We start from the raw sequence: 22,141 nt of genomic DNA on the forward strand, positions 1-22,141 counted from the left end.
GTATCCTTAGATCTGTGGAGAAGATAGTACATGAGAGATTCCTGCTCCTCCCCAGCCCAACCTAAACCCAACCCAGCCTAGCCATGGGGGATTCAAAGTCAACCTCAATGAGCAGTTACAAAGTCAGGAGGCTCTCACATTGGTGGCCAGGAAGTGTTGGGGAATCCTTTTCCTGGTAATAATTACAGGTGAAAGATGGCCCCATCTGTTAGAGATCAAGTGTGGAATATCACAAACCCAAATCCTTGCTGGGGCAAGGTAGGGAGTGGTGAGAAGTTGCACTTACCCGTCCCCCATGGCCCATGTGCCCCACAGAGATACATCTTCTTCAAGACACCGAGGGAGGTGAAGCCACCGGAGGACCTGCAGGACCTAGGGGTGCGCTTCCTGCAGCCCTTCGTGAATCTGCTGTCCAAAGGTACCTACTGGTGGATGAACACCTTCATCAAGACTGCCCACAAGAAGCCCATCGACTTGCGAGCCATTGGGAAGCTGCCCATCGCCATGAGGGCCCTCACCAACTACCAGCGGCTCCGCGAGGCCTTTGACGCCCAGGTGGTCAGTGGGGGCACAGCCACACCATCTATTCCTTGCCTTCTGGTTTAGGGTCACAGAGAGGGACCTCAAAGGGCATTAGGTCAAAATCCTGGTGGGACAAGTGGGGAAACTGAGGCTGGTGAGGGGAAGAAGCTTGCCTTAAGTCACACAGTGAACCAGGGACAGGTGCAGGGCTGAAGAGTCATAGGACAGGCACAGTTGGAATGGCCCTTACCGTTTAGGTCATCTAGTCCAATGTCCTCATCCAGATGGGGAAACTGAGGCTCTGAGAAGGGAAGTGACCCCACTGGACTCTCACGCCCCTGTACTCTTTCCTCTGGAGCTTACTGACTATAAAGGTTGGAATGTTCACTTGATTTGGAGAGCAGGGGTATTAGTGGTCTGATCCTTGTGGTAACTCTATGAATAGAGCCAGGCAGGAATCTCCCCATGTCACTGAGGAGCAAATTGAGGCCCTGAGAAAGGCCGTGACCTGCCCAGAGCTGGCCCACAGCTGGCAGGCAGCAGAGCCAGTCTCCTGACTCCCAGTCCAGTGCTCCTTCACTGCCTCTGTCCTCGCACCGGGGCAGTTGCTGAGGCAGACACAGTGGCAGGTGGTAATGAGTGAGTGTGCCACATGGCCACTTCCTCATTCCAGTGCTGTGTTCATCACATAGTCCCTGACCAGCTGTGTGACCTCGAGCAATCATCTGGCCTCAGTTTGCCCATCTAGACCATGTTGGCGTTGATAGGGCCCTCCCAATTGTGCACTTGCTGATTCCATGATCTCTTCCTGGAGTTCACCTGCTTGCAGAGGATGTGGCCACTGGGTTTCCCCAGGCAACAGGAGCAAGGGGCATCCTGGGAGGCTAGGCCCAGCCCTGAATGAGCCCTCAGCCACCCTGACCTGGCCATGGTCTCTCTGGGCAGAGGAAGGACGTGCAGGGCACTCAAGGTGCCCGGGCCATCTGGCAGGCACTCAGCCATGCCTTCGGGAGGCGCCTGGTCCTCAGCAGCACTTTCCGCATCTTGGCCGACCTGCTGGGCTTCGCCGGGCCACTGTGCATCTTTGGGATCGTGGACCACCTTGGGAAGGAAAACGACGTCTTCCAGCCCAAGGTAGGCAGCCCCAGCAGTAGGGTAAGGCACCCTCTAGATGGTTTTCAGTTGTTTCTGAGAGTGCAACAGGCCAGAGCATGTGAGCCATGGCCACACCTGGAGTGGCTCCTCACACATGCACAAAGCCTATAGCAGTATCCCCACCACAGAATACTCTGCATCTGGTCAACAGAAATGCCAGGGGGCAAGCCTGTGCCCCAAGGGTGTCCTACTCTCCTCTCACCATCGCTACCATAATACCTCTTCCGGTAGTCAGGTCAGTCCAAAAACTGCAGGAGGTGCTTTTGTTTGTCCAACGTCTAGAGCTTCTGTGGCTTGGATTTGTTGGCTTTCAGTTTATGTCATCTTAGTAAACTTTAAAAATTTTGAACATCTGTCTTCTTCAGTCCTGTAAATGCTGGCACTTGAGCTTCTGCAGGGGCATCTTGGGAGCTGCTGTCAGAGCAGAGAGAAGTGGGAAACCCTCATGAGTGGAGTTTTGTCTCTCCCCACTCCAAATTTCATTCAAAGTTGCCCGAGTTTTATTAATATGTTGGACTTTTCTATTAAAATTTCTTTTTTAATGAAAGTTTCCATGGCTTAAAAACACTGGAAACTTGTTAGACTTGATTATATCCAATGGCCTTTGCAGTTGTAAAGATTCTACAAACTGAAATTTGTTGGAGCTAGAAAACCCTTCCTGGGGGTTATTTTCCCTGCGTGGGGCCATAGCATCCACTTCGGGGGCTGGGGAGACTGTGTTCTATAGTCTGTTTCTTTGCAGCCGTTTAGGTTTAAATGGCCACAAAATGAAAAACTTTTTACCCCTAATAAGTTTCAGAGTTTTAGTTGCCAAGTGAGGATGTCATTATAACATTTTAACCACAATCTGAAAATAATACGGAGAATTGGGAATTAGGGTTTTTAATAATTTATGACACTCTGCGTAACATTTTTTCATCTCATGAGCTCTAAAATCGCAGCTAGCAGTTAATCCTCAGGAGGTTTATGTTCATTTTTCTGGAAATATAATTAGTCAGCTGAACAGTGTTGGCCACAGATATGAGCTACGTCGAATCTGATTTACGCAGCAAACATTTATTGAACACTGTGCTGTGTGCCAGGCCTGGGTTGGGCTGTGGGAATATGGAAGCAATAGTTATGACAAGGATGATTAACAATATTAACAGCCACTTATTGACCACATAATACATACCTGGCTAGGTGCACAAGTTATCCATATGTGATTTAATCCCTAAAACTACCCTTTGGTATGACTATATTTTGCAACAGCTTTACTGTGATATACCTCAAATATTGTACAGTTTATGAGATGATAGGTATTCTTATCCACATTTTACAGATGAGAAAGTTGAGGCTCAGAAAGGTTAAGTAACTTTCCCCAGGATCTCTCAGCTAGTTAGTAACAGAGGCAGAATTTGAATATAAGACTCTTTCACTCCACAGTCTGGACATTTACAACCAGGAAGCTAAATTTACTATTATTATCAAGCCATCACCTCAGGCTCCAAGGATTATGAAACCCAATGGTGAGGAGAGAAATCGAAATAAATTACTTCTATGCTACATGTTACATATGACTCTTAGGAGGTATATTCAGGGAATTGTGGGAAAAGAGAGTGATTAACTTAGCCAGTGGTCATGAACAGCTTCATAGAGGAGGGGATGTTTGAATGGGGTCTTGACGGACGAGTAGCAATTTGCCAGGCTGCCATGGGAAGATTTCTTGCTCAATCAAGAATGCAAGGACCACTTTTGCTTACTTAAACTTTGATAGTTTTTGAAGCCATCTCTGGCTTTTTGAGCCTCTCTACTTTATCTGGCCCATAAAAGAGAGGGGAAGTGGCTGCTTCTCTTGTCTACAGGAGTGTCACCTTCAACGCTAGCCTGACCATAGGCTACCCCAGAATACCCTCCATTGGCAATCCTGAAGCAGCATGGAGCCAGTTGTTAATATTAGGGGGAAATGACACAAGCCAGAGCCCTTATCAGAGTGTCCACACCACTCTCTTCTTCCTGTGTTTCCCAAAACCCTTCTGGGATTCTGCTAAGGAGAGAACTCGGAGGCAGGATGTGCCAAAGAGATGGTGAGAACACTTAGAACTTTAGTTCATCTGAACTTTATCATTGCCCTTTTTTTTCTCTTTGTTTATACACAAACCCTGGGGTTTATTACCCTCTCATTGGAATGCTCTTGTCCCAGTTACTGAGCACACAAATCCCGGAGACAGATGGCCCTGCCTCAGTGGCAGTGAGCCTTATCAGATTTAATATTTGTTCCCTGCAGCCCAAACACAATCAGCAAATTTCCGACACAGAAACGAGAGTTGAAAGTAAATATAGTCTCCAGTGTCCGCAACAAAGAACTCTCCATCATGTGGTTGCCTGGGATGTGGCTTAATTCTCATTTGGGCTTCTGAGCTCGGAGAAAATGGGGGAAAGGGATCATTTACTGAGATCATTTGGTTCATCTCCCAGCCCCCAAGCCATTCTAATCCCGAGAGAACTGAGTGCTATTCTGGTCTTTATGAATGACAAAGAAGGAAGCTCCTTAGCTACATGTTGCAATGTTTCACAATCTGGGAGAGGAAGCCCTTTTTTCTGCCCAGCCTTGATCCATCCTGCAGCAGTCGGCACAGCGGGGCACCTATGGTTTATTCATCATTACTCTTCCTTCCTAAGATTCTCAGAGTTGGCAAGAAACATATCATCCTTGGTATCCACAAGGACAAACATTTCTGATGTCCTCTTTAGTTACTGAAAGTGTCTGTGACTTGCCAGATCTTTGATGCTCCTGTCACCCCACTGCCACTCCCCAGGGAAAGCTGGGACCCAGTTTGGGCTCTGCCTATGATCCATAACTCTTTCCCGCCTCCTCCTCTCCAGCCCAACCTCTACTCCCAATCTGTCACCTGCCATGGATGCCACAGATCTGTCTGGAGGGCAAAAGAATTGGATTCATAATGAGCTGCTGGTGTCTGAAACCTGCCAGCACTGCCCTGGGCTATCAGCTGAGCCAAAGGAAGAAGGAACAGTCTGGGTTTGATCGAAGGGCTAAAGCTTCAAACAGCCTTTAAATCTCAGTAGGAAAACGTGTAGGTTTGGTAGTGTGTATGTGTTTCTGAATGAGTTCCCCTAAGAACTGCTTATGGTTCTGTATGTGTATTCTGTTTGTCCCTATGTCTTTTGGTGTGTCTTTCTGCGTGTGTGTGTGTGTGTGTGTGTGCCCCTGTTTGGATGGCCATATTTGTGGCTATCATTATGAGTGACTTAATGAGTGTGTATGCCTTGGTGTTTCTGTGACTTTGTGGTTTTAGTATGTGGGCTGGCCTCTCTTCATAACCATGTCCATGCAGCTGGTCTGGCCTGGAGTACCTGCCTTCAATTCACTAGCTCCTTCTTAGCCACCAAGACTCTGCTCAAATGTCATCTGCTCCAGGAAAACTTCACCTGGTTGAATTAGATGCCCCTCCTCTGTGCTCACATAGCATCCTATCAAAGTGCTCTGTCTCTTTCCCCGACTTGATCCTCTGTCCCCCATCGTCCGACCTCTGTGTGCCCAGCACTCAGCCCCCTCCCTGCCTGACACCCAGGAGCTGCATAGGAAATGGTTCTGCAATGAAGGAATAATGCAGCAGTTACTATATATTGAGTGCTTACGCTTACTGTTTTTCCTGTGCACTGTTACATTGACTTCTCATAACAACTCTCTGAAGTCCCTTTGTAGCCTCATCTTACAGATGAGGAAACTGAAGCTAAGAGAGGTTGAGGAACTTACCTAAGGACACAGTGGCTAATATATTATGAGTCAGGACCTCTAAGTCCAGGCTCTTAACCACCATGTCAAACAGTCTTGGATGAATGGGTAGGTGTGTTGGTCTCTGGGTGGCCAAAGATAGTTTTATTCTTTACCCAGGGCCTCCCAGGGCTGGGACCTATGGACAACTCACCTTTTGGCACCTGCCAAAATAAGAAGCAAGAGCCCAAGTGATCCTCTCTCCTTTAAGCACCAGAGAACATGTGAAGGGGACCTTTCCAATCACACCTCCGGCCTGGCAGAGACAATGGGGGTCCAAACTGTAGAGTTGGGAATGCTGGGTTCTAGTCCTACCTCTGCAGTTAACTCTCTTTATCCTCCTCAGCAGTCACATTTTGCAAGCCTCAACTACAAAATGTGTAATAACTTCTGTAGAAAGTACATGGGGGCATGAAGATCATTGGCTTGATTACTTTTAAAAAATGTATATTGAGGACTACCGGGGAAATCCCTGGAAACAAACACAATTCTTCCCTGAGAGCTTGTGAAAGTGCAAGACTAGGGCCTATGATTTTCCAAAGCATTTTCTTCCACCGAGTGTCAGGTTGTAGGTCCTTAGTCTTTTCTCTCTTGCCTTGGTACCTGCAGGGTGCTGGCCAGTGCCATCATACCCAGGACCCTCTTCTAGGTAGACTCCACCAGGGCCTGCCTTCCTTGGGCAGCATGGCAGGCCTCTTGGCTAGTCTAGTACCCAATAATTTTTTTTGTTTGTTTGTTTGGTGGAGGGCGGAGTCTCACTCTGTCTCCCAGGCTGGAGTGCATTGGCGCAATCTCAGCTCACTGCAACCTCTGCCTCCTAGGTTCAAGCGATTCTCCTGGCCCAGCCTCCTGAGTAGTTGGGATTACAGGCATGCATCACCATTCCCGGCTATTTTTTTGTATTTTTAGTAGAAACACTGCTTCAGCATGTTGGCCAGGCTGGTCTCAAACTCCTAACCTCAGGTGATCCGCCTACCTCAGCCTCCCAAAGTACTGGGATTACAGGCATGACCCACCAGGCCTAGCCAGGTACCCACTTCTTAACTGAAACTTAGCTATTCCAGGTTCCATCCCTTTTAAACCAACTCTTTGAAGAGCGATCTAATAATGACCCAATGACTTATAGCTGCAGTGAGATTTTTATTTTAACAGGTCACAAAATTCTCAATCTACAAAAATCATTTTCTGACCCTAGGGTATGTTTGTTGGGGGCAGGGAGGGAGTTAAAGTTTTGCCTTTAGAGCTGCAAAACTAGAATTTGTTGTTTTGTTAAAAATGCACAAATACTGACTAGTATATTTAAGTAACACCCACAGTCTAATGAACAAACATGATCAGTTGGCTTTTCCAGCCATCATTCTCCAGCCTGTGTGTTTTCTGCTCATCGTAACACAGCATGTGTGTGGCAGTCCATGTTTCTCCAGAACTTTCATGAGAATCAGTGGTCTTGGGTGCATAGTGTTCCCAGGAGTATCATAATTACATAATCATTCCCTGTGGTTGGACATTTATGTGGGTTTTTGCATTCTCCTCTTGCTGTGGCCCCAAAATAAATGTCTGTGTTCATACAGCCATTACCTTATGTGAAATTATTTTCTTTGGGATAAATTCTCATGATGTATTGTTGCTTTAAAATCATGGACTCCAGTCTCCAGAGCTGCGTCCCTGCAGAGGACAGTGAGACAGAAGAATCCCAGGCCATGTTAAACAGGACCGAGTCTTCCTAACCCCCACATGCCTATATTTCTGACCCAGTACCAGCCAGGGGTGCATGTTTCCATCCCTGACAAGTCACAAGCCTGTAACTGACACTAGGACACTTAAGGTCAAAGGCCTGGACGAGGCCTAGACACTGGGTCTGGGGTAGTGTTTTGGACATCATCCAGGTTCATGTTCATATGTTGTCCCCTTACCAGCGTGTGACCTTGGGCCAGCCACTAACCCTACTGAAACTCCTTTTTTCATGTATGAAATGGGGCTAATAATGGTACCCTCCTCAGTAGGGTATTGTGAGGATAGAGTTTTGCAACTGATAAATGTTGTCTCCTGCCCCTTCCTCCCCGGAAGGTCAGGTTTCTCCCTGCAGCCTAATTTTAAGGCCCATTTTTCTGCTTCCAGCCCACCCCCGCCCTTCTACCTTCAACTTCCTCCCTCTACGTCTCCCTCTGGTACACTGGCAAATGGGACAGAGACCCTGGGTAGGGCCTTCCTCTTAGAGTTTTGCATGCATCCCTCAGTGGTCTCCCTGTGGCTGCTTCCTGCTGCCCCCAACAGATGTAGACCCCTGTCGCACACAGCACGGGAGAGACAGTGGTGAGCAGGACCAGACAACTCCAGGGAGCAGTGAGGGCTGACTTAGAGAACCTCTGTTAAACTGAGAGGCCACCATCAGGAAGCTCTGATCCAAGATCCAGGAATTGCTGACTCTAGGGAAAGGCCTCCTGAGAGCCTGGGCCCTCTCTGCCTGATCCTGGTTGTGGATGTGCCCTCAAACTCCTTTTCATCACTTTGTTCCCATCCCTCTTTACCCTGCAGCAGCTCCCACACCCTGCCAAACAGCACGCACAGTCCAGGGCAGTGTCTGAGAAAGAGCAGAGTTCTGTCTTCATGGAAATATTGATGTGGCTCTGCTGGGGAGCAATGGATTTATCAAGATCAAAGTTTTCCTGGGAGTTATTGATGCTTAATTTGGAAATAGACACACTGTTGTTCCCTGGTATCTTTAGCAACAAAGTTAAAATGTTTGTTTTTCTTCACTGGTTGCCATCTGAGATCTTGCTGGAAGTACACAAGAGAACCTTAAATTTAACAGGAGGCCCTGGGAGCCCATCAGGCTGGCGGGCTTGCGTCTGAAATCTTTTCAGTCTCTTATAAGTGATGAGTTCCCATTCTCTCCCAAGAGCTCTACGGTGCCATGTTTTCCAGTGGCCTTTTCTGCTCCGTAATTGCTACAGTACAAGCTGTTGGTGAGTTTGGAACAAGGGAGCTGCTGATTCCATTTCTGTAGCAGAGAACATGCACCATGAGACTTGCTATACCAGTTCAGGTTTTAGCTGCTCTATTTATTCTTGCCCCATTCAGAATGCTCTCCCCTGGGCCTGTGGCCACAATGTTGAGAGTCATATTTGTGGGCCTGCGGTTGTAATTGGGCCCCATTCTGTTCCCTCAAGTGGAAAGATGAACAGGGTGTAAGCAACCTTCCCTGTAGTTAGAAGAACGTTTATTTGGATTTATCAGTCTGATTTTTCACTCAGAAACAATTGCATAAGACTTTGCAGGCACGGAGGGTCTTGTAATAATCATGGCAATGGTCCATTATGGCACAGTGATGTGTTCTACAGTGGTCATTTTGCTGGCAGTGACAGTCACCTCTGAACTTCTCTTTCCAACAGACACAATTTCTCGGAGTTTACTTTGTCTCATCCCAAGAGTTCCTTGCCAATGCCTACGTCTTAGCCGTGCTTCTGTTCCTTGCCCTCCTACTGCAAAGGACATTTCTGCAAGCATCCTACTATGTGGCCATTGAAACTGGAATTAACTTGAGAGGAGCAATACAGGTACTTGGATGATTATTTTTTCACTTCACCATAAGAACTATTATTAGGAATAATGTCCACGAGTGTTATTCATCCTCATGAACACTCAAGAATAATTCTGCTGTGAATTTATTTTTTGTTGCCCATTAACAATGTTTTAAAACAGTAACCATTGACAAGGCAGTGTGGGATAGTGGAAAATGTCTTGGGCTGAACTTGGGAGGCAGAGTAGCTCTGGCTCTGGTTCTGCCTTGGACTAGGTCTGAAAAGCCAACTGCTCAGCCCTTGGCTTGAAAGTGGCAGACATCACCAATTGATCACAGCACTCTTTCTGACCAAGGGTAAATGCAACCTTGGAATCCTCTCTACATGGCTATTCCAGAGTTCTGCTACCAGACCGTCTTCTTTGGGTGTGAAAAAAGGAATGTGCTTGACATACTATGTCTAGATAGCCTCTAAGACAGGGTGCCCTCTAAGATGGGATATTGGTCCATGGCCTGTTAGGAACTGAGCCACACAGCAGGAGGTAAGCAGTGGAAGCAAGCATTACTACCTGAGCTCTGCCTCCTGTCAGATCAGCGGCTACATTAGACTCTCATAGGAGTACGAACCCTATTGTGAACTGTGCAGGCAAGGGTCTAGGTTGTGTGTTCCTTATGAGAATCTAATGCCTGATGATCTGAAGTGGAACAGTTTCATCCTGAAACCATCCCTCTCCCCCAGGTCCATGGAAAAATTGTCTTCCACAAAACCAGTCACTGGTGCCAAAAAGGTTGAGGACAACTGCTCTAAGGTCTATTTGAACTCTGAAATCTTGCCCACTGAGAGTGACCTATTTGGTCTGTTGGGTCACTTAAGTCTAGGCTCTTGGTCCTGCCTTCTGTGGCTTCCCTGTTAGAGATTCTTGGAAAGATGATCAAAGCCAGGGAGTATTCAGGGCCCCTTTGAAGAAGGTGATGATGAGAGTTGTCCAAGTCCCAGAGTCTTCACTAGGATTTTGGTTCAGCTATCAAACTAGAGAGACATCCTGTTTGAGAATAGTTTAAATGGGAGAGAAGTTTGTTTATTCTTCAGATAGAGTCAGGGCTGACACAGGAGCTACTCAATGATCAGAGACCTGGCTTCTTGTGTCATGTTGCTCTGCCAGCCTTCTTTTGTGACTTTCATCTCAATAGCCATGGTGGCTATTGAAACTGCCACTATATTTACATTTAAACCAGCCAGAAGAAGGGACAAGAGGAGGGAACGCATCTTCCTTTTAAAATCATAATGCTTAATTTGCACATACTCTCTTGCATCCCATTGGTGAGAAATTGGCCAAATGACCATATCTAGAGAGGCTAGAAAGAGCTTGATCTTTATTCTTGACAGCTATATATGCACTGCTAGAAATTCTCTGTGCAAAGAGGAGAATGGGCATTGGGAATAACTAGATTCAGCTATGCCTAGTGATGTCCATGAAGTTGTGGTAAAATCCTGAAGCTACCTCATTCTTCAGAAATGTTCCTCAGAATCATTAACATTGGTCATGTGGAAGCCAGGATAAGAAGCTCTGCAGAAAAGGGACCGAGAGGACAAAGATATAGCTTGGGCTGGGGACAATGTCAGAGTCCAAACTCTGGCTATCTTAGAATAGTCTGTGTGAACGGTGCCCTCCCAAGTTGTGCAGTGCACAACCTATGCAGCTGTATGTGGCAACACTGCCCATCCCCAGTGGTTTCTCATTGGGAAAGCAGAGTATTTCCTCAGGGATATCATTATGTGACAATAGTGGAAAGAGCCCAGGAAAATCTAAGACCTTCTAAGACTCATGGGGTCCCAGAGCTGGGAGAAACCAAACTGTTGCTCAGTTCAGAAAACCTCACCAGAAATCCCAGCCTCTCCTCAGACCCCTCCAGTGACAGGCAGATTTGCACCACCACAAAACACAGCCACTTTTGTGGTTGGACAGTTTTGTAATTAAATATACTTACTGTGTGTATGTCATAAATTACATTTTCCAATTACACCAAAAGATCCAAAAATGGTTTTTTAATGTGTTAGCATATAATCGTTTTCATCAAATTGTTTGAATCTTTCGTGTTAATAAGAGAGATTCATTACTATGCCACAGAAAGGAAAGACTGGTTTTAATTATAGAAACAAATTAGGGGAGCGGGGTGCAATGGCTCATGACTGTAATCCCAGCACTTTGGGAGGCCGAGGCGGGTGGATCACAAGGTCAGGAGTTTGAGACCAGCCTGACCAACATAGTGAAACCCCATCTCTACTAAAAATACAAAAATTAGCCAGGCATGTTGGCATGCACCTGTAGTCCCAGCTACTCGGGAGGCTGAGGCAGGAGAATCTCTTGAACCCGGCAGGTGGAGGTTGCAGTGAGCCGAGATCATGCCACTGTACTCCAGCTTGGGCAACACAGTGAGACTTCATCTCAAAAAAAAAAAAAAAGTGGCTCTTGCCTGTAATCCCAGCACTTTGGGAGGCCGAGGTGGGCAGATCATGAGTTCAGGAGATCGAGACCATCCTGGCTAACACGGTGAAACCCCGTCTCTACTAAAAATACAAAAAAATTATCTGGGCGTGGTGGCGGGTGCCTGTAGTCCCAGCTGCTTGGGAGGCTGAGGCAGGGGAATGGCCTGAACCTGGGAGGAGGAGCTTGCAGTGAGCCAAGATAGCGCCACTGCACTCAAGCCTGGGCGACAGAGCAAGACTCTGAGAAAGAAAGAAAGAAAAGAAAGAAAGAAAGAGAGAGAGAGAGAAAGAAAGAGAAAGAAAGAAAAGAAAGAAAGAAATTAAGGAGAAAAAAAAACCTTTCTTTCTTTCTTTTGGAGATTTCCAGAAAATGTACCCTTACAGATGAGAGTCTGTGTCTTCATGGGTTAGAGAATAACCACACTTTGTGCATAAAAAGTTATTAAGCACAATTCCTGAATTATACATAATTACTAGCTATGAGTCAGTTGTGCATTTCTGTGTATGCTGGTCTTCACTTAATAAGGCTTTATTTCACAGATCACTTGGTGTCCCTACTTCACTGAAACTAGGTGATTATCTTTTAAAGTCTCATTTCACATAACCTAGGAGGTATATAGATTTATTTAAAAATGTCATTGCCATTATTTTAAACCTTACCCACAGTATATATCTCACAGAAAGACATAGAATAGGTTCATTATTTTAAATCTTGCCCATGGTGTGTATTAGCTCACAGAAAGACATAGAGTAGGTTCCTGCCTTAAGAAAACCTGACCCACAAAAAAGCCTGGGTTTGCACAAGAGGAATTAAGGGCAGGGAGCCGACCTTACAACAGAATGTATAATAGAATTTTATCTGGGAGCAGGCATCCTGAGGACATTTAAGACCCAGATGCATTTTTCCTTGTTTAAGAGCACATATCCAAAAATTGCAGTCTTTCTGGGAGGCATGATCACTCTGCACGTAAAGCTTTTAGGTTCAGAGCTCGGGGAGGCCATTACCACGGCTGCTCTCCATCTGCCCTGGGAGGGTCCTTGGGGCGGCTGCGCTCTGGGGATGGTGCTGGGGCTGACTGACTCACACAGTCGTGTAACACATCAGACCTTCCAAAGTCGAACCCTTACTTTGTTTCAAGGCTGAATTATGACAGGACTTGGTCTCAGAGCACATCTCCTCCCCAGGCTGGAGATGGCCACTTTAAAACAGATGGCCTGCCCCACTTCATCATTTTTATGGCTCTGATCTGTGTTCTCCACTGGCCTCTGGTGAATCAAGAATACAACTGGACTTGAATATCTGCTTTTAAAAATAAAGAACAGACCGGGTGCGGTGGCTCATGCCTGTAATCTCAGCACTTGGGAGGCCGAGGTAGGTGGATCGCCTGAGGTCAGGAGTTCAAGACCAGACTGGCAAACGTGGCAAAACCCTGTCTCTACTAAAAATACAAAAATTAGCTGGGCATGGTAGGCGCGTGCCTGTAATTCCAGCTACTCTGGAGGCTGAGGCACGAGAATTGTTTGAACCCGGAAGGTGGAGGCTGTAGTGAGCTGAGATCATGCCACTGTACTCCAGCCTGGGCGACAGAGCAAGACTTTGTCTCTAAATAAATTAATTAATTAAATAAAATTAAAATAAAGAGCCAAGTAAGTCCTGTCCACAGGAAAAGGCCTTACTTGCTGGGGAAGTCGCCGGCTGTGCTGGAGTAGACTTGTAAGTTGGAATGGTGATACAGTACCACCTTACAGAGCTGCTCTAGGGCACCATAGGGACTGTCTGAGAAGGCCCTGGCACACTAACAGATGGCATCTGGGGTGGTGATGATGACAAGAATGATGATGAATGTGAAACACTCTGCTCTTATTTCTAGACCAAGATTTACAATAAAATTATGCACCTGTCCACCTCCAACCTGTCCATGGGAGAAATGACTGCTGGGCAGATCTGTAATCTGGTTGCCATCGACACCAATCAGCTCATGTGGTTTTTCTTCTTGTGCCCAAACCTCTGGGCTATGCCAGTACAGGTACCGGATGGGCTGAGGGGAAGGGAGGGGGACAGCAGGACACACAACCAGAATCTGCTAGTTCATGGCCAGTGACTAGGAGTGCACTGTCTTCCACTCCATGCTTGCCTATACCTTTCACACACCTGGCTGTACCACAGGCTGTACCTCTGGGTCCCTCATGCCCCATACTCTGCAAGCACTGACCATCTCTATTAATGACCAGAGACGGCAGTATCATTAAGACTTTAAAAATGGAGCCAACTTTATAAACGATAGAAAAATCAAGCCGGGTGCGGTGGCTCACACCTGTAATCCTAGCACTTTGGGAGGCTGAGGCAGGAGGATCACATGAGCACAGGAGTTCAAGACCGGCCCAGGCAATGCAGTGAGACCCCCATCTATACAGACAAAAAAGAAGAAAGAAAATAAAAATCATATGTGGAGTGCTCACAGATCTTAAAAGCTATGTTGTAGCAAAATACTTAATTACATTGAAAAGTGTTAATCATGTATTTTTAAGCAAAAAAAGTAAGTTACGAATAGTATATGTTATATGCTTACTACTAAACTGTTATGTATACATTTGTACATATTCACACATGAAAAAGAATTGGAAAACCACATGGTGGGATTATAAGTGATTTTTATTTTCTTTATGTGTTTCTAAATTCTCTAATAAGCATGTATTGGTTTTGGAAATCAACAACGTGATATTTTTAGCCTAGGCAACAAAGTGAGACCCTGTCTGTACAAAAAATTAGCTGGGGGTGGTGGCTCACAACTATAGCCCCAGCTGAGGTGGGAAGATTACCTAAAGTCCGGGAGGCGGAGGTTGCAGTGAGCTACAACCACACCACTGCACTCCAGCCTGGGTGACAGAGTGACACCTTGTCTCAAAAACAAACAAACAAAACCTGGCGTTTTTTAACCAGATGTGGTGGTGTGCCCCTTTAGTCCCAGCTACCTGGGAGTCCGAGATGGGAGGACTGCTTGACCCCAGGAGTTCAAGGCTGCAGTGAGCAGTGATCACGCCCCTGCACTTCAGGCTGGACAACAGAGAAAGACTCCTGTCTCTTAAAAAAATAATAAAAACTTTAAAACGTGATATTTTTTAAAGCAAGACAACCTTTGGTGCTGGCTCAGGAAGAGATACATTACCCCCCAATAATCAGAGGAGAATCGTCAGCGTGGTTGATCTGACCTCGGGCTTCATGTGCCCTGTCTCCCATCTGGAGCTCTTCCCCCAGTGTCTGATCCTGTCCTATACCTGGGAGTAAATCTACACACTGGTGCTCAGACCAGAAACCAAAATCCCAGACCCATTCCCAGAGAGGGGCAGGTTCACCAGGAGAGCTTGATGTGGCAGAAAGTATCTGACTTGGGTGAGACAGGCTGATTCAAATACTTAACCTCTCTGAGCCTTGGTTTCTTCATCTATGAAATGGGAAAGATGCCTACCCTCTGGAGTTGCTATGGCAATTCAGTTAGATAATGTAAGTAACACACCACGCAGAGTGCCCCGCAGAGTCTTCACTTGGTAAATATCAGATCCCTCTAACTTGCACGTTTGGTGTGAGTGAGACGTTACCAATCCAGAATCCATTGCTTCTTGGGATAAAGATTCCGTAAACCTTCATCTCCAGTGATTTGTATTGGTCCTCCTCACTTGCAAAGCTTAGAGTTAAAAAATATTAAAAGAAAAAAAGGGGAGAGGCTCCCACAGGGACACAGCTAGACAAGATGGGATTCAGGGAATCTGATGTTCTTTTTTATGGGAACAGTCATATACGCCATCCCCCATCACCACCTACCCACGCCCAGACTGCCCCCGCTGCATTCTGCCAAGACAGATCAATGACTATAAAAGCTACAAAAGGGCCTGGAGATCTCATCTAGTTCAGTTACCAACCAACCTTTTATGCACAAGACTCTAAGCTGCGTGGGGTGGCTCATGCCTGCAGTCTCAGTCACTCAAAAGGCTGAGGTAGGAGGATGGCTTGAGCCCAAGAGTTCAAGTCCAGCCTGGGCAACATAGAGAGACCTCACCTCTAATACAATTTTTTTTTTTGAAACATGAAAAATGAAGATTTCTGACCATGGTTCTCTCATTAGTTAACACTTTGGGCGGTGAGGGCCTGGTACAGAAAGACACAGCCTGGGAGGATCCTAACATGTACACGGCACTCAAAAGGCTACACAACACTTTCTGTTGTGTCCCCCTGAACAAGCAGTTTGTAAGATTTTGTTGGCTGGGCGCGGTGGGTCACTCCTGTAATCCCAGCACTTTGGGAGGCCGAGGCGGGTGATTCACCTGAGGTCAGGAGTTCAAGACCAGCCTGACCAATATGGTGAAACCTCATCTCTACTAAACATACAAAAATTAGCCGGGCATGACGGCGTGCACCTGTAGTCCCAGCTACTCCGGAGGCTGAGACGGGAGAATTGCTTGAGCCCGGGAGGCGGAGGTTGCAGTGAGCTGAGATCGCATCACTGCGTTCCAACCTGGGTGACAGAGCGAGACTCCGTCTAAAAAAAAAAAAAATCAGATTTTGTCTACTAAACCTGCCACATGGTTACCATTACTAGTATTTACAGTGTTGCGCATGCATCATTGCTAAGAGTGCTAACTAATATTAACAGCCCTTGCCCCATGCCTGGCCCTGTCCCAGCCCCTCTCCCTTATGTAATTTAATCCTTGCACTGGGGGTAGGGATTTTTATCTCTACTGATTTCTTACCTTTGTTCATTTATCATGAAGTGTCCTTTGGTTTTCTGTTTTTCTATATACCTTTACCACTTATGGATTTGACCAGCACTCAAGAACCAGTGTTACTCCTGGGAGTTGATACAATCCCAGCCCCATGGCAAAGAAACTCATGTGGTTAGGATTCTGTGTGCAGCCTGGTTAGCCACAGGGCACACACGGCTTTTTATAATATTGACAATAGTGCCGAAACCCCGTTTCCATGTAAGCCCTGAGGGCTCTTGTTGCTTCATAATCTTTTTTTGGTCACATGCACACAGCTTTATTGAGATATAACTCGCTCATTTAAAGCATACAACTCAGTGGGTTTTAGTATACTATATTCACAGAGTCGTGCAGCCATCATCACAAATGTGGAAGTTTTCATTTCCCCCAAAAGAAACCCATACCCATTGGCAGTCACTCCTCATCTTCGCCCCCAGCCCTTGGCCACCGTTAATCTCCACATACCTTTGAAAGGCTAGTGAAACTTTCTCAGAAGAATAAATGCTTGCTCATTTTGGCTATAATTTCAGGGGCTTCATGGGTGCCCCCTGACATTTATCAAGAACTCCAGGTTAAGGAATTTAGCTATACGGGAGGTCTCTGTGTTTCCCAATCTCCTGGGTATCAGAGGCCCAGAGATACCAGAGGTATGTGATACCTCTGGGTATCACATACCCAGAGGCCCTCCTGGGTATGTGGGCCACACAGTGAACCAGTGTAAGCTGCGTGGCGCCATACTCACATATCTCTCTTCTGTGGTTCCCCTGTGACAGAGTTCCTATGAAGCTTTTTCGTTTATTTTCTGAGAGGAGGGTAAGCCACCTTGTATTGATCTCCAACTATATGCCCGCCACAATTCTAGGTGCTTATCATAGAGGTTCATTTAATCTTCACAATAGTCCTGCAGAACGAACAGAGTCCTTCAGAGTGGGCATTATAATCACCATTTTAAAAATGAAGAAACTGAAAATCAGAGAGATTAAGTAACTCACCCAAGACTGCACAGCAAAGGGCTGGGGTCTTCAAACTCAGGGCTACAGACTCTAAAGACTATGTCTTCCCCGCTACACTAGGTTGTTTTCCTAACCTGTAAATAGGAGACAAAATAATCCTTTTATTTCTCACAGTTGCTTTGCACACTCAGACTCCATGATTTCTTCCCCATGAGGGCCATTCAGACCTGTCCAGAAGAGAGGAATGGACCAAGGAGTCTTGGGAGCACCAAAGAGGAGGGGATGGGGGAGCATGAGGAGGAGCCAGGGAATAGCAGCAGCTGCAGCCCCAGCTCCCACCCCAGTCGCTGCCAGTCCCTTGGAGGTGGTGTGGGTGCAGACACCAGCTCATAAGGTGCCCTGTTAGTGAGCTTGGGGTGCCACGGGAGCCTTCTTGTTGTCTTGCCTAACCCACACTGGCTGAAGAACACCCTGATGGCCTCCCTTTGAGCACAGCTAATGAAGGACCGGATGCCAGAGATAAGTCCAGGAGGGTGATGCTGCAGGGCAGGCCGGGGAAGAGGGTACTTCATCTCCTAACATGGTCCTCTGCCCATCTGTGCCAGCATCTAACACCTGTCAAACACTGGGAGGCTGGTGGTAAAGGGGCCACTTCCCAGCCTCTAAGATACCTGCTAAGCCAGGAGGCATTCTGTGATTAAATTACAGGGCCTCCCACTACTCCTTTATCCTTGAGGCGGTGCTGGGACCTTAATGCCAATCTAGTGTAGGGCTCTGGGACTACAGGACCAAGGCAAGCAGTCCTTTCTCTCTCTTTCTCTTTTTTTAGCTAAGGAAGCCAACACATCTGTTCTTCAAGAAAAAGCCCTGTATTTAGAGGTGTTTGCCTTTGAAGGCAACCTGAAAAACTGTCATCTTGGCACTTTGGGGACTGGCAATTTACACTTCTCATAAATATTCAGAAGTAGGCAGTCATTTATATAAAGCTAGACACAGAAGGAATTCTCTTTTCAGAGAATACCTGGCAGATTCATTAAAAAAATTTAAAGAAACCAAGAGCATAAGAATGAAAAGCAAATTCTGGGACCCCAGGCTGGTTTTGTCTGGCATAGGTGCAGCAACTTTGCCTCTTTGCTCAGGTATCACTTTCGTCCAGTAACAGTGAACCATAAGCCATGAGAGCCAGCAAACAGAACAAAAGATGCTGTCACAAACATTGTGCAATCTCAGCTCAGAGATTTCCATCTGGAAAATAGACTGGAGAGAGTTAAGGCTTCAACCAACCTTGCAGATAAATGCAGTTAGTTACCAGCCCAGCAACCTTCTGCTTGTGTGAGAGCCCATTATGCTAATCTCCTTTTGAAATTGCTTTGTTTCTCCTCCTTCCCTGCACCCCACTCCCCAAGACAATTTGGAAACCTGGGCACCAAGGCTTGTCCCACTCTAGGGGACTGGAGAAACAGGGATTTTGCCAGCACCCCCTGGCAGGGCAACCATCAGGTCAAAGGAAACTCATCCCATGACCCCTTCCTCAGATCATTGTGGGTGTGATTCTCCTCTACTACATCCTCGGAGTCAGTGCCTTAATTGGAGCAGCTGTCATCATTCTACTGGCTCCTGTCCAGTACTTCGTGGCCACCAAGCTGTCTCAGGCCCAGCGGAGCACACTGGTGAGTGCCCAAAGGTGTGTGTGCTGTGTCCCTCTTCCCCTCCTTTCCCCTACAGCAGCAGGTCTCCTCCCACACACCCACAGTCACTGACTCTGATTTTGAGTAGGCCACTTCACCTGTCCAAGCCTCAGCTTCTTTGTCTGGGAAATGGAGTTAATGGGGACGGAGGCTGCCTCCCGGTGGGGACAGGAGCCGGGCACGGTGGTGACAGTGTTGACACTCAGGCCTTCCTCTTGGGTGGGGAACGGAGCAGAAGCCTCTCCCCTCTGACTCGGGGACCCCTGCAGGAGTATTCCAATGAGCGGCTGAAGCAGACCAACGAGATGCTCCGCGGCATCAAGCTGCTGAAGCTGTACGCCTGGGAGAACATCTTCCGCACGCGGGTGGAGACGACCCGCAGGAAGGAGATGACCAGCCTCAGGGCCTTTGCCATCTATACCTCCATCTCCAGTGAGTTCACCCCGTGCAGTCAGCCCTGGGTGCTGCTGCCTACATGCAAGGAGAGGGCGTCAGAGCTCGGGTGAGAGGCTGTGCAGGGACAGAAGCAGGAGGCTTTGAGATTATCCGACTCAGTGGGGGAGCCTCAAACTGGCTCTGATAGCTGAGCTCCCAGAAATCAAAGTACTCTTCATTCATTTATCCAACAAATATGCATGAAAAGTCTGCTATGTGCTGGACACTGTGCTGGCCCTTAGGATACCGTGATGAGAAAGAGAGATGAGGTCTCATTCCTTATGGAACTGATATGTTATTGACAGACAGCAGCAAGTGAGTAAATGACCACACTTTCGAACTCTCCTAAGAATGAAGACTTTTTAGTAAGTCAGACTGAGCTATCATGGCCCTGGGGAAGCTATAAGGAAGCTTCAATCCCCTTGGGGCCATACAAAAGAAAAAGACTAGTTATCCTTAAGTATCAGAAGCCCAAGCTGAAGGTACTCATAGGTGAAGGGACTGAATTCATATTAACTAAGTGGTTTGGGAACCCCAAGCCAAGGAATAAGAAAAAGACCAAAACTGGTAAAAGTCCTAGAGTCCCATATACTTGAAACCATTTTACTAAGAATATAAAACATTTTTTTCTTTTTTTGAGACGGAGTCTCACTCCATCACCCAGGCTGGACTGCACTGGCACAATCTCAGCTCACTGCAACCTTCACATCCCAGGTTCAAGTGATTCTCCTGCCTCAGCCTCCCAAGAAGCTGGGACTACAGGCACATGCCACCACATCTGGCTAATTTTTGTATTTTAGTAGAGATGGGGCTTCACTATATTGGCCAGGCTGGTCTTGAACTCCTGACCTCGTGATCCACCCGCCTCAGCCTCCTAAAGTGCTGGGATTACATGCATGAGCCACTGTGCCCAGCCCAAAAGACTTTTTAGAAATTGAAATTTTAGTTATTGAAATTAATTCAGAGAACAATGGTCCCCTGGCCAGAGTGAGGGCTTATGGAGATGAGGTGATCCATGGAGTCTTGGCCCAAGTTTATCTCACAGTTGATCTCATGGCTCCGTGGACCCATCCCATGGTGGTTACTTCCCAAGTGCATAATTGGGATGTAGGTATTTAGCAACCAGCTGACTTCACACTAGTTCCCTGACCTGTCCAGTCGTAAGAGTCATTTTGGCCAAGTGGAAGCCCCTGGAGAGAAGAAAACAAAAAAGAAACCAAAACCTACTCAGTGCACAGGTTATATGAATGAGAATGGCTGAAGAGAGAATTTTTGAATTAGAAGACAGATGGGTGGGGATTACACAGAATGTGGCAAGGAGAGTAAGTTGGTAGAACCATTTTACAGGTGGGAAATTAAGGCCAGAGGGGAGTGTGTTCCTGAGATCCCTCCTGAGGTTAGTAGCATGGCTCGGACTAGATCCTCCAAAGTCTCTTAACTTCTGGCCTCAGGCTATTTTCCACAAAATGCTGGGGACCTCTGTGGGGTGAAGAAGACTTGGGATACCATTTTCTCTCTTAGGAGAAAAAAATCTCTGGGCTCTGAAAGGAGTAGAATTAGGGAAGGAAATTAAGAGGGGCTACTGACCATCTCCTCCAACTAAAATTGGTTCTTTTGGTGCCAGGAAGAGATACACCTGGTGGGGGAAGGTGGTAATGGAGGGGGTGCTGGTAGTGTCTCCCAGATAGTCCCGTAGAGCAAGCCTCATGGAGAATGAGACGGTCACTCAGGTCGTCTGTGTATTCTTGGCATTCTTGCTGCCTAGAGAGAGGGTCTGATGGAGCTAGATGGCCACCAAGCTGTCCCAGTCCCCAAGACCATTTGGAAACATGGGCACCAAGGCATGTCCCTTTCTAGGGGACTGAGGAAACATCCCACAGCAGTGTTCTCACAGGATGGAGCTTGCCGTGAATACCCCAGGTGTCCAGCCTCCCTGTGTCCAGCCAGACCATGGTGTCCTATGCCTCAGGCAGGGAACGTGGTCCAGTCATCAGTGGCTAGACCCTCTACCATACATGGCACAAGCCATGGCGTTTTATGCAGAAAGTCCTGCTAGCATTTGATTTTCTGAGAATGGAGCTGTGAGCATAGCAGCCAGTCACTGTTTCCCAGATTCCTCACCAAGACACCCCAGGTTCCTGGTCTCTCCCTGATATCCTCATCCCTGACCCTGTGGTGCTCAGAGCCTCCAAACACACTCAGGCTAAGCACTCCATAGACAGGGGAAATTTGGAAGGAACATCTGGGGAGCTCAGAAAAGCCAATGTCTCCAGCCCCAGGCCCACTTCAACATTCTCTCTGTCAGTTCTGCCTGCCCCTGGCGACTGGTTATGTGAAGAGTAACCCCCTGCTTGTGTACAGCCTCCTAGTTTTGTACAGGTTTAGAGACAGTTCCCAGCAGTAGGAACAGCTGCCGAGGTGGGAGAGGGCTTCTCCTGATAGCCGGGGGACTTCCTCTCCCAGCAACAACAGGGTGGGGTACAGCAGACTTTCCATTGCTGAGATGGAGAGAGGGGAGAGAAGCATCAAGGAAAGTGGGGGCAAGGGTCCCCAAGGCTCCTGGCACAGCAAGCAATGAAGTTGGGGCAGCCTCAGGTCATGTAGTGGGGGCAGGTGACATCTGCTTTGACTGTTCCTAAGAGATATGTATTCATTTCCTGCATTCCAAACTGCAGCCTGGGACATGTTTTCTTATATAAATAGCATCAAAAGATGCTTGAGTTCCCAGGCCAGCCCACCGAAGCCAACCTCGTGGGTGCTCATTGTCCCCCAGGGCCCCCAGAAGACAAGCCATGGCTTTGTGATGGGCCTGGGGCCAGGAGGACCTAGGGACATGTTGTCAAGAGC

At 47.2% G+C, this 22,141-nt stretch overlaps 1 protein-coding gene across 23 annotated transcripts in view; it reads left to right on the plus strand.

Moving 5' to 3' along the window:
* Positions 1-22,141, plus strand: part of ABCC8 (ATP binding cassette subfamily C member 8) — an 84,182-nt gene that overhangs the window by 15,265 nt on the left and 46,776 nt on the right. For 13 of the 23 annotated variants that reach the window (XR_006692262.3, XR_010580868.2, XR_012423371.1 and 10 more), the window contains exons 5-10: positions 316-558; positions 1,468-1,656; positions 8,845-9,009; positions 13,332-13,487; positions 18,707-18,841; positions 19,129-19,291. Coding sequence is in view for 19 of the 23 variants with exons in the window: in XM_045371554.3 (XP_045227489.2) it covers positions 316-558; positions 1,468-1,656; positions 8,845-9,009; positions 13,332-13,487; positions 18,707-18,841; positions 19,129-19,291 (1,051 nt within the window). In the remaining 4 variants the exon portion in view is untranslated. Of the gene's footprint in view, positions 1-315; positions 559-1,467; positions 1,657-4,542; positions 4,752-8,844; positions 9,010-13,331; positions 13,488-18,706; positions 18,842-19,128; positions 19,292-22,141 lie in introns of those variants that run through there. The other 10 variants (XM_005578490.4, XM_074014124.1, XM_045371552.2 and 7 more) reach the window with 5 other exon arrangements.

Source organism: Macaca fascicularis, chromosome 14, assembly GCF_037993035.2.
Source record: "Macaca fascicularis isolate 582-1 chromosome 14, T2T-MFA8v1.1".
Classification (NCBI taxonomy): Eukaryota; Metazoa; Chordata; class Mammalia; order Primates; family Cercopithecidae; genus Macaca; species Macaca fascicularis.